The 13,235-nt window shown below is 37.6% G+C and overlaps 1 protein-coding gene across 8 annotated transcripts in view; it reads left to right on the plus strand.

The window, feature by feature from the left end:
* slmapa (sarcolemma associated protein a) overlaps window positions 1–13,235 on the plus strand; it is a 68,976-nt gene that overhangs the window by 40,527 nt on the left and 15,214 nt on the right. For all 8 annotated transcript variants that reach the window (XM_048253933.1, XM_048253931.1, XM_048253939.1 and 5 more), the window contains 3 exons: window positions 1,328–1,402; window positions 4,287–4,367; window positions 4,671–4,730. In XM_048253933.1, coding sequence (XP_048109890.1) covers window positions 1,328–1,402; window positions 4,287–4,367; window positions 4,671–4,730 — 216 coding nt within the window. The remainder of the gene's footprint in view (window positions 1–1,327; window positions 1,403–4,286; window positions 4,368–4,670; window positions 4,731–13,235) is intronic.

Genomic DNA, 13,235 nt, shown 5'->3' on the forward strand with positions numbered 1-13,235 from the left:
GAAATTACATCAGTTTTACAGCCAAAAAATCACATTATCTGGGAAGCAATGTTTGGGCATTAATATAATGAAAAGTATTATTTATAGGCTGCCCAAACTTTATAGGGTGGATGGAAATACATGTTCTCAGTATAACTGAACTATTAAAAGTTTGTACGAGATTCTCATTCATTTTCTACAAGGCTCGAGATTTGGAAAAAAAGTACAATCAAAAAGTTATACAACAATCAAAAAGTTATACAACCATAACACATACAGACATCTATCTCACATACATAAAAAAATATTTAAAAGGTTAAACATTTGTGTAGTGATTATGGTGCCTGCACACACCAAAAGCTTTGGAATATTTGAGCTCTCCATAAAATGGGCTTGAAGATTTTAAGGATTAAACAAAGGGAGGTTGTGTTTTTCGGTCATTTTCATAGGATGGAAATGGTATGTGGGGCTGCTAGTAGGCACTTAAAAATCTATGTGAAAGTAGCTCAGTGTATGGGCATTTAGGGTACAAAGTGCCAATGTTGTACCATAGATAAATAAATAGTCAAAATAATTGTTTTGCCTCAAGGACAATATACAATGTAACCAAGTAAGTATATTTATGTATGAATGAAACATGGTACATCATTGGCACACAAAATGACTATTTCCACATTGATTTTCGTGTTCCTACTAGCTACCCACATACCATTTTAGTCCTATGAACGTTAACAAAAAAAAATGCAATCACACATTGTTTCATCTTTAATATCTTTATGGGCATTTGTTACAGAGGCCTCATATTGGCTCAACATTGATAAAGTATTGTATTTGCAAAATAATGATTGGTGTCATGTGGATACAAAAAATGAGTTTAGAAGAACCTCAATGTCACCAGTTTTGCATTTTATTCCATATCTAGGGCCTTATATAAAAGTAATGGGCATGCAGTACAAACTTTTAATGGTCCAGTCATACTGAGAACATGTCTGTCTTTCATTCTGCAAAGTTTGAGCAGGCTGGGAATAATACTTTTCAAGATATTAATGCCCAAACATGCCCTCCAAGGCATTTCTGAGTGTAAAAAATTATACAAAATCAAGGGTGAAAAAATGTGTCTGAAAACATTAAAAAAATAATTTGTACAGGTCTAAGTTTTGGGACTTAAATATTAGTGAGCAAAATCTGAGATGGTGCAGCATCCTGATTTGGAATTAGACGGAATGACCCATATATACACACACACAATATTAGAAACTTTTTTTTTTTATATATTTTTGCACAGCTGTTGCCCATAAGATTGATGCTTCATAGTGAAGATCCATTGTTTGTGTATGTGTGTTTTCAGAAGTCATAGATGCTCATCTCCAGAACAACCAGACAGCGGGTGACAACAGCCTGGCCAGTCCAGAGAGACTGAAAGGTAATTTTTCACTACACTACCTGAAATTATGTATTGAGGTACATAATCCATAAATGAAAGAGCCCTTGAGACCACATCTGTAAAAAAAATGTAAATGTTTTATTGCCCCTATTTGTTACTGAATAGGAGTTGGTAGCAGGCCCTTTTTAAAGATAGGTGTACACATACATACAGTTATGTGCCTGGATAGCCTTAGCTAGCAGTGTGACACAAGATTAGCCTCATGTTCACTTTACCGGGCACCCTTAGTGCTTTGTGGTGTGGCAATATCAGGATTTGTGTACATTCCTATAGAACACTTTCTTCCATTGCCCCTTAATTTGGCCTTATCTTGAACTCGACTGCTTGTTAAACTGCCCAATTATCCAACAACATACAAGTCCAGTTACCTGCTGGCATCCATGTGTTTTGTTTTCACTACCTTATTGCACGTGGTTAAGTAGCAGAACGCTAAAATCTCTTGCCTTGTTACAGAGGTCGGCTATAACCTTCACTTTGCACTCTGTGGTGATTACATAACTTTGGAATGAGCGGGAGAGCCTGAAGAGATGCACTGCAGCTATTTGTGGAACCCTGAGTGAAAGGAGCTCAGATCAGGGCAGCCAGCCGCATGCAGGGGCTGAGGCGTGCCAGGGCGCGGAGCTGCTAATCCAGCCGCAGCCTCGCTCACCTCTCCCTTGACCATCCGTGCGTGTGTGCTGCTTGCATGCTTGTGCTATACGAAAAAGGGATAGTGCTTTTATGCTGGCACGGAGTGAAAAGTATCACAGGAAACAGTTATATTATGCAAAAGCTTGGGTCTTAACCAACCATTAACCACGAGGCCGAAGCTTCTTAAAGAGGAGAATAAGCACCTGCTATTTTTGTGTGGAAGGCTCATTACTACCCTAGTGAAATTAACCCTGTACGTGTATGCTTTTGCATGAAATACGGTTATGGGAGAGTGCAGTGGCAGTCTGAGACAGGATGACAAGTCTGTAGATAAACAAAGTGGTTTTAGTCTAAAAGTAGTGAGTTAACTACCTAAAAGACATGCAAAACCTTGCAAACATCACCAACAAGCAACAACCCAATTGGCACCAGTGTTGTGTCGGTCATTTCAGGGGCGACCCAAACTTGCCTGGTGCTACAATTCATCCTGACCTCGACGTAAACTTTTGTACTTTACTTTATTCTGACAAATGTTAGGCTGAATGGCAATTTAGCCTACTGGTGCTTATGGGGATTTAAATATGTGGAAAACAATGCAGTAGTGTTAGCATCATTTTACTGGGCTGTTTGTTATTAGGTCAGGGTTGTTGATATCAACTGATAATGGCCAGTTAAAACAAGCTTCCATTAATCTGAGCTCAGGCAACCATTGAATTATATCCCACTCTGTTAAATTTGATCTGACCTGTTTTAGGCTACTTTTAACTTGACCACTTGTGTGTAGATTTAGCCTATTTAGGCAAAGGCTGACTGACTGTAAAGCCATGGTGCTACTGAAAAAGAAACATGTTTACAGTATTACAGCACATTGACTATTATGTGAAGCACACACTGCTTTCTTGTTGGAATTTGAGTCAGTCAGTGATATTTGACTAATGTTTTACTCACATGCCCGGAAATTACCTGAATATCATTAAAAATATTTTTGTTTTACTTGCAACTTCATATTGGATATGCCCGCACATTGCTGGTTGGCACTATTAACAACTTGTTTACACACTAATTGGTGTCTTTTGGTTTTGTAGTTGACAATTTTGTGCTGTGAAAACTTTTCTTAAATGTTCTTGGTGTTCCAGCACGTACCACAGAGCTGCGATGTATATATCCTGAATGGCTGATTATAATGACAGGTTATATGTCCTTCTCATGGTCATATTCCTTGCAATCAAATTTCAAGATGATATCAAAACTAGATGCCTTCAAGCATACTTCTTGCTAATTGTTGCCTGCTGTTAATTGTGCATGTGTAGTTCCATGTGTATGTCCCACAGCACCCCCTACCCCACACATACACACTCCTTCAGAGTCATGTGGTCAGCCACTGGTGCAGCAGCTGGCGTGACAGCTGCTCCTGACCTCTCAATCCTGTGGAGATTAAGAGCCCAGATTACACATACTCAGATTATCGGAGCGGAGTTTCAAAAACAAAATCCTAACTCTCTCCAGAGCTATAAACATCCAGACCCATGACCTCATCTTTTCCCTTCTGAAATTATATTTAAAAAAAAAAATGAAATTATTAATTTAAAATTGTCATTATAAATTAACACTCATTTTCAGTAAATCGGTGTGTTGGCACAATTTGCCCAGATTACATCCTCTGACACCCTTTCTGAGGTTGACATGACTTGTTGTAGTGAAAAGGGTTATCGATGTTCAAAGGAGGCCAGAAGGGTTGAGTTCATATTCTTGAATTTCCCCTGGTGATCAATAAAGTATCTATCTATCTATCTATCTCTATATCTCTCTATCTCTATCTCTCTCTCGAAGCTTTAGAACATTTCCAGGGAATCTCAATAGAACTGCCCATCACTCAAGCGTATGCGCACACACCCCATTATTTTCCATCACTTTCAGTGTTGTTGAAAAAAGGCCAGGCTATTTTAGCATGCAAGTGTATTCCTAACCCCTCTGAACCCAAGCAGAAATTACCATGTGTAGCCTCATTGTATGCAGAACAAGAGGGGAGAATCCAAGAGGCTTATACAGAAGTACACTGAGTAGGGTTTTCCTTTTAATGTTCTCCAAATAAAACAAGAATTTGATTCACTTTAATATATTTCCCTAGTAGGAAAAATAATGTTACCTTGGATTAAAATAATTCTCGGAGTAGTGAATAGTATTAAATGAGCCCCCCTTCCTTTAAATGGTGTCTTCCAATCTGCCCCCTTAGAAAATCAAATCGATGCTAAAGAGTCCGATATGTCAGACACACTCAGCCCCAGCAAGGACCGAAGCAGTGACGATACTTCAGGTAAGTCTATTTTCAATGCAAATTTAGTTGTGAATTTCAGAAAAGTACCAAAAGTACCATAATATAAGAACCTACATATTGACATACGTACAACCTAAATGGCAAAATGTAACTAGATTAGTGTACAGAAAATTGTATTTTTTTCATTTTGCATAGCTTTAATGAGAATTATAAGCGTATAACTAATTGGAAGTTCAAGACTTTATGGCAATGCCTTATTAAATAAATACCTCAAATAAAATAAATACCTCAAATATTACCAGAAGTCTGGAGGCTTGAGGATGTTCATCTTTTCTTTCACAGACGGACAAATGGATGAACAGGAAATGAGTGAGCCCCAGAACAGGGTGACACTTCTCAAAGGTAAAAGCCACTGTAGTTCTAAATTTATTTCAGTGTTTGATTAAATGTTAAAAGTACTCCCAGCATAACTGTGTGTGATTTAGTTTTCGGGCTGTTCAGCTGTAGAGTAGAGCAGAGCTTGCTCTCTTGCTGGCTCTGGCTTGGTGCCACAGGGCTCATTAGGGTGGCATGTAGCAGGGTGGTGAGGCTGGTGTGGGTGTGGCACAGCTTGGCACTGGCTATATAAGGCATTGTGTTGGGCATGGAACAGTCTCACAGGGCTTAAATCCTGGGTGTTTTCTTTGGACCTAAGTGTATGTATATGTCCTCCTCTCTGAAACAGGTGTGTGTGTGGGTCTTAACATGATAGACACGCATACCGTCCTTCCCTTGGATCGGGCGGCTCTTTCACGTGGAATTTAAACCAATTAGAGAGTAATTAGTCAGGAAAGGGCTATTGCTGATTTGCTCTTTATAAGATCCACTTCCCCTCTGTCACAGCTCAATTTTTTCTGATAAAAGCATCTTGCATATTTTGCACTTTATTGTTGTATTTGTTTTACATTCCAAAGCTTTTGTGATTGTCTCCTCTCTGTATCCGCTTGTTCTGACTGAGATGTTTTGGAATCCGAGAAGAGGCATTATAACTTGAGTAAGATGAAAAGACATGTAGCGGTGGTGATGTAGCAAAACCTGTAGATTAAAGGCTGTGTTTGTATGCAAATTTAAAACTATTTTTATAAGTCCAAACTATTAATAGGAGTGATGAATGGAAAATGGTGATAATTCCCAGTTAAACCTGTTACATCTCACCAAAGGTATTGTTGTGGAACAGAGGACAGTTGCTGATCATCTACTGACAAATGTGCAAACAGGTGATGTGCTTCACCGCTTTGTTGGACATTCCATTGTTGTCTGAGTATGACTAACTTTAGCTCCCAGTAAACACACAGCACTCCATCGGTAATTGTTACTGTCGTATGGGTTTTATGGTTGTCATTACTCTGTGGCTTAGACATTTCTGCTCCTAAGCTCTTGCTTTGACCTTTTCCCTGCTGGCAGCTGGTGTCTTTTCACCGTTGTATGGAATTTGTTTGCTTTTATTATTAATGTCTTGTTCCTTAAGGGGCCATAACGTATGCATTTGGATGGTACTGCAGGTTTATGCTTGACATTAGTGGTCCTAAATTAGAATTGCATGATTGTTTTTAGTATTTTGTAGGGCTGTTGAAAGTGTTTATTTTGTCAGTTGTCTCCAGTTGTCTGCAAAATAAGATTTAAATTTAGTTAGGCTTCATCAATCTCTTTTTGACATACTTCTCCTCTTGCCATTTGTCATGTTGGCCTCAAAGGGCATTTTTTGATTAAGTTTCTTTGTCCTGTCAATCAGCAGTATATAGTGCCAGCTTTGTGTTGATGCTGGTCTTTGCCAAATGCTAAAGTCTCAAAGTGCTGTGTAGTAGTTCTTATCAGAATATTGTGAGGGGGGCAGCTAAAGGTTCAGCCAAGCATATCTTCTCAATATCTCTGTTGGTGGAAAACACCTCACCCATGGTCAAAAATGGTTTCCTGATGTGGTGAACTTGACCTTGGTTCTAATTTTAAACTACTGGCTCATTTCTGTAATGTCTATTGGTCTACATGTCTTTTGATGTCTATTACCTATAGACTACCTATCTATTGATTGACCACAATGCAGCCACATTAGTGAGTGTGGAAATTGTATATCAGATCAGGTTTTTCCTTGTCATACTTCATTGATGGTTGATCAGTTATGTAGCACTGTTAAATGATTATTATTATTATTATTATTATTATTATTATTATTATTATTATTTGTTCAGGGCTGTTTACATCTTAGGCTTGAATGTGCAGTGTTCTGTTCAGACAGGTACCATTGGGTGGCCCTTGGTGTGCATTTACAGATATCGTCACCAGAGGGAGATCTTAAGTTATTTCAGGGTGCATTCAGCAGTAGGGTTGCAAAATTCCGGGAATTTTCAAAGTTGGAAACTTTCCATGGGAATTAACGGGAGTATACGGAAATTAACGGGAATAGACGGGAATTAATGGGAATAAACTGGGAATTTTTAAAATGGCAAGTTAGTCTATAACATGGAACTTAAATGTAGTGGATTAAATGTAGTTAAAACAACCTGATTTAATGCAATTTCAGTCAAATTTCTACCCTGCACATACGTCAATCCCATGCACACAGCAATCAGCATAGGCTACTAGACATAAAGGAAACCTATGGTGCGTTCATGTGCATGGGGAAAATAAATTCCCAGTGAAAATGTCATGTCATGTAGGAATAACTGGTGTGAAACTGGACGTTTGCAAACAGAGTTGCCCAGTTATGGGCTTGTCGTCACTTTTGTCCACATTCAAATGTGTGTACGTCATTTTGCATAAGCTGTAATGGGACAATTAATCTGTCTGATTAAGCTTGACAATTTATATATACCTTACATAATCTATAAGGTTTGGTTGGGGTGGTATGTTGTTGTTATATTTTTATTTGTTTTACCATTTTCTGGGATTCTAACTGAACAAAATGATAGTCAGTCAATGTTCCAGCCAATTGGATTTTGTTGTTGAGTGGCGTGGTGTCTCTTGGGCAGTTTAGTGGTTTCAGTGTTGCTAGCTTAGCACGCTAGTAAACCATAGGCAGAGAATGGGATTCCCGCTAGCATGGTAGCTAGCTTTGTATGCCAAGCTAAGCGAAAATACGAACAAACAAATCATATTGTTTATTACGAAACAAAATGTTAATGTCTGTATATGAAACAGTAGGAATTACCAAAAATTCCCAGTTAATTCCCATAATTTCCTTTAATTCCATGAAAGTTTCCAATTTGGAATATTTCCAAAATTCCCCAGCTTAACTTCCCATGGAAAGTTTCCGTTAAGTTTCATGGAATGTACCGGAAATTTAACGCCCCTTTGCAACCCTATTCAGCAGTCAGATGTGCAGTATGTACACTAGGGCTGCAACAATTAATCAATTATTCGACTAGTTGTTGACTATTAACTTAAACGTCAACTCTCTTGGTAATTGTTTGTGTCTCTTTTGAAAGGAAACAACCTCAAAATTCTCTGGTTTTACCTCCTTAAACTTTTAATATGTTCTGCTTTACTTACTCCTCCATGATGGTAAACTAAATATATTTGGCATGTGGACTAGTCATTTGAGGACATTTTTGGGACTCTGCAGGGCTCTACAGTGCGCCCATTTCACTCGCACACGCGAGTAAAAATGATGACGTGTGACTGCAAAAAAATATTTAGGCGCACTGGTGCAAATGACTTCTAACCATGTCAATGTTTGTCTACAAAATACACCGCAACATCGAGAAACATTACTGATGCAAACCATAGAATCACGTAGCGAATGCAGCATAAAAACTACACCTCCCATCAACGTTAGCAGTTTCGCGTTGTGACTCGCTAGTAGTCGCCTCTATCAAATCCAAGAGCGCGCAGAAACAGGGTGTCCGCGCGGTAGTAAAAGGTAGTAAATAGAATCTACCAAAATTAAGGCCCTTGAAAGGTAAATGCAACTTGACTTGGTAGTAAATTTTTCATCACCACCTCAATATATAATAAGTTTACATTTTTTGCTTAATATTTGTGTCTACATGTTTTAACTTAATCTTGCCTAATGAAATAATATATATGTGCTAACAGGACCTGAGTGAGTCGGAGTCGATAGCAATGACGTAGAAGTAAACTGTGTAGAGTTCCGTGGTTGACACCCTATCAGCGACGCCAACAAACAACATTTTCGGTGTCTCGGGATACAAACAACGCGCTTTTCGGTGTCTCCTTCACGTTGCTTTGGGCGACTTATATGAATCGTGCAGATCTGAAGAGTTTTTTAGGGGCCGGGGATGCAGGTATGCTTTTCGGGGACTCTCGCGTTTTCACGTCATTTGTCGGCTCCAGTGCGTGGATATCTCAGTCGCAAAATTAAACAATATTTAGGCTGCACCACTGGGTAAAACGGCATTTTGTTTTAGACTACTGGTATTTAATTTGTGCATTGACAATAAAGCTGAATATCATATGAACTAGATGACTAAACTTATGCATATGTAGAAGAAGAAACACAAAAATCCATGACATGACCTCTCTTCTTGATAGCTGTTGACTGCATGGAACTGACAGGGATTGTTTTGTTTAATAAATACATTATGCTGCTACCTTCTGCTTTTCCCAAATACAATGTAGCCTACAGGTGTACCTTTCATCAGTCCAGTTGCAATGGATGGACTGCTCTACTTGTGATTGTTTAGATATTTTAAAGGTTTTATAACAATGCTACAAATTTTTTGGTAAGTGCTACAAATCTATTCACCTTTGCAGTACCAGTAGGCTACTTTGTGTGCGGTCCGCAAACACACATTCCAAACAAGCATACACAAAAGTTTCACGAGTGGGGGATGGAGTAGAAGATGGAGACAAATTCATTAATATGATTTATTTTCGCGGAATGGATGTACAGGACTGAGCGGCGGTCATATTTTGTACCGCTATGCGGTACATCTAGTATTTGTTCATGTAGCAAAGGAGCGGTAGATGTAGGCCTAGGCTAGCCTATCACTCTGATAGCAGCTAAGAAAATATAGGCTACACTGACTCCGTTAGGAGGCAAATCTCTCAGTTTACACTAGGCTACTTCAGCTGGAAGTTTTAACAACTGTGGACTAGTGTAAGCTTTCGTTCAGCTGACGGTAGTGCTGCCATCTGACTGTGATCATCCATAACCGTGCAATAAAATTCCACCTAGCCCATCAGTAACAAAGTTCGAACTAGTCACTGACATGGTAACCGACAACATTTTTTTAACGTAACCTAGACCTAGTATCTAATGTTACGGAATTGCAAGAAAACGAGTGAAAACAATTCCTTTTAACCACGCAAGTGCGCGTGTCATTTATTAAAACGGTAGAAAACTGAATCAAAGACGGCACTGGCCATCAACAAAAACAGCATGCAGTTTAAAAGTCCCGGACATTTAAAGGGACAGCGATCACTCAAGACAGACCTACACCACAACTGAGTGATGAACGTGAAATTCTTTGAATAGCCTATAAAACACTGCATTTAGATGACAACTGCGTGAAGAACCACGCTAATCTAGTTAGTGGTGAATTAAGATTATGGCATTCACATTTAAATCATTCAATAGCCTATGAAAACTTGATCAGAAAACTGCAACATATGAGTTTAAAACCATGTAAAAAGCATCTAGCTAGTGACAGGAGGGTTTAGGGGGGAAAAGAAACTCTGTAACCTACTTGATTCCACAGTCAATGTTCAGTATTTGGCCTATAATTTAGCCTATAATATTGGCATTTGAATCCATGAAAACTAACCAAAATCTATAATTTCCTATTGACAACAGACCCCAGTAACGCATCGCATTGCTACACATTTTGAAGTATTGAAAAGAATCATATCATTGGCTTAAAGAATCTATATTGTATCAAATTGTGATTAAACTCGATTTACACTCCTAAATGGCATCCTTACCTACCTACCTAACTGTTGTTTTGGGAAGTACAGTATTTATCATGCAAGCATCGTGCATCCATGCTGAGTAATGCAATGAAATCATAGTTTTCAATTTTGCATTAGTAAAGCAGTCCACTGATGTGCATGTTTTCACAGACTGCTTTAGTGTCATGTGCAACAACAATACCATACCAATAATAATGGCTTTATATATCCATATAAATAGATTTCTGGGCCTATCCTTAGACTGGAGTTGTTGTTTTTTTTTGGGGGGTAGTCGGTGGTGTTTGTTCTTAATTTTTCACCACACATGTTTGGTGTTTTAGCGTCATTTGTGCCAAGGTGATCATTCACCTTAATAGGGCTAAGGGCTGGTTAGGATAACTCAAGAGCTAGGGTTAAGGTAAGGACAACTGAAACTGAACTTGACACTACAAAAAAACATTGTCATTGACAATGACCATACTTAATGATCACAATTAGAAATTATTAGTGTACCTAATATTTATGATTTATACCTTATAGCAAGTAGTAAGTGGTGCTTTGCATACCCAAAAAAAAAAAAGGGCTGCTGCTTGATGTCGTGTTGGTAGTAAAAAATATTGTGGAGGTAGTAAAAAAGGTAGTAAAAAGAAGTAAATTCAACTCTATGATTCCTGCATATACCCTGAGAAAAAGCGGAAAGTTAGACTAGCCAGCCAAGATGCAAAGATTGAAGGAATTAGTTCTTCTATCCATCGAATTCAAGAGGAACAGGATGAGACTCTGAGAATGCAGTGAGAGAAGGAAAGGTAACCTAACATGCCTTTTAGCCCAGTTGACGTATTGGCTGCAATATGCAAAATATAGCTGTAGCAAACAGGCACAAGAGTAGCCTCCGGTAATACTCCCATTTTATTCAAAGGTAGAACGCTACTGACAACTCCAGGCTTCCACGCATGCTTGTTTGTTTACACCGAATACAAGCGAAAGTGCAAAATGAAAGTAGGCCTAACGCCTTCTGCCCCCATCAATGCAGATATTTCAAATAAAAACTAAAAGTATAAAAAATATCCTTGATTAGCCTATGTTGGGTTTTGTGGACTGTTTTAGTAGTAGTATTAGGCAGAATGCAGTCAGATAGGTCACCATGGGCATATTTGGATTAGCTACAGATGGATTCACAAATAAATTAATTAGCCTATATTTGGCAGGACACTTGATATACAGACTAAATGCAAATATGGCAATGTATTATATTATTTTACATTAACAAAATGTAGGAAAATAGAACAGACTGAAAATAAAGTAGGCACTGATCTTTAAAATCCTGTTTCCTGTAGCCTAAATGTTGTCAGTCATTCTTAACATTCGCAATTGGTGCACTGGCATGTTTAACTGTTAGCTGAAGTGTAATGTTGCATTATGTGTAAGTTAAGTACAGAACTGACTGTGCGCCCAAATTTTTGTCTGTGCTCCTACATTTTTTAACTTGGGCGCACAAGTGCTCCTGTAAAATATTTTTAGTGTAGAGCCCTGCTCTGGCAATTACTCAGTTGAAATAATCAATAGATTAATCCACTGTAAAGATAACTGTTAATTGCAACGCTAATGTACACTAATGTACTCATTTGGCAGACGCATTTATCCAAAGCAACTTACAACCATAGAACAGCATTTAAGCTATTAACATTTAGGCAATTTAACATTTAAGCTACAGAGCTACAGCAATAGAATAACATTTAAGCTATTAACATTTTAAGTATTTTAACATTAAAGCTACAGAGCTACAGCAATAGAATAACATATAAATCTTGATCAGCGATTTCAGTAGGAAGTCATCTTTGCTAATAAATTTAAATATATAAACACAAACAGATACAGTGCCTATAAAAAGTATTCACCCCCCTTGGATATTTCCACTTCTACTGATTTTATAAAAGGAATCTTGATCAATTTATTTTGGCCTTTTTAACAACAATTGACAGAAATTCCACCCTTAAATGTCAAAGTGAAAGCAGATTTCAACAAAGTAATGATAATTCAAAATATATAATTCAAAATAAGCAATTGCATCAATACTCACCCCTTTTCACATTTTTTCTTCAATGGAAAGATGTAAGCTCAGAATTAAAGCATGGAGCCCTTAAGGATTTTTCTTCAGTTGCACCCCATCTTTTAATGCAATTGACAAATTCCATTTTTCTTTCAAACTGCTCAACCTCAAGGACAAATTCAAAATATATAATTTGCTTCTTGCACATCAATACTAAACTTGCAAGTTAATTTCCCACCTAGATGTGCTAGTGCTCCAATTAAAACATTTAAGCTATTAACATTTAGGATACATTTAAGTTACAGGCTTACAACAATAGAATAAAATGCAATTTTATTAAAAACTTCCGTGGATTTTAACATTAAGGGCTTTTGCTTCTTGCTACAGCAATGGAGCCCTTTTCTTTGCAAAACTGCTCAAGCTTGATAAAGCAATAAACTCCATTTTCTTTGCAAAACTGATTCAAGTAGGGAGTCATCTTTTGCTAATAAGCTTTTTGCTTATATAAACTAGAACAAATTTCCCGTTAATTTCCCTTAACATTTAAGCTACAGAGCTACAGCAATAGAATAACATTTAAGCTATTAACATTTTAAGTATTTTAACATTAAAGCTACAGAGCTACAGCAATAGAATAACATATAAATGCGCAGTCAGCGATTTCGTAGGAAGTCATCTTTGCTAATAAATTTAAATATATAAACACAAACAGATACAGTGCCTATAAAAAGTATTCACCCCCCTTGGATATTTCCACTTCTACTGATTTTATAAAAGGAATCTTGATCAATTTATTTTGGCCTTTTTAACAACAATTGACAGAAATTCCACCCTTAAATGTCAAAGTGAAAGCAGATTTCAACAAAGTAATGATAATTCAAAATATATAATTCAAAATAAGCAATTGCATCAATACTCACCCCTTTTAAGTCAGCGTTTTGTAGATGTAACTTTGGCCGCAATTAAAGCAT

The sequence above is a fragment of the Alosa alosa genome, chromosome 10, assembly GCF_017589495.1.
Source record: "Alosa alosa isolate M-15738 ecotype Scorff River chromosome 10, AALO_Geno_1.1, whole genome shotgun sequence".
NCBI classification, from domain to species: Eukaryota; Metazoa; Chordata; class Actinopteri; order Clupeiformes; family Clupeidae; genus Alosa; species Alosa alosa.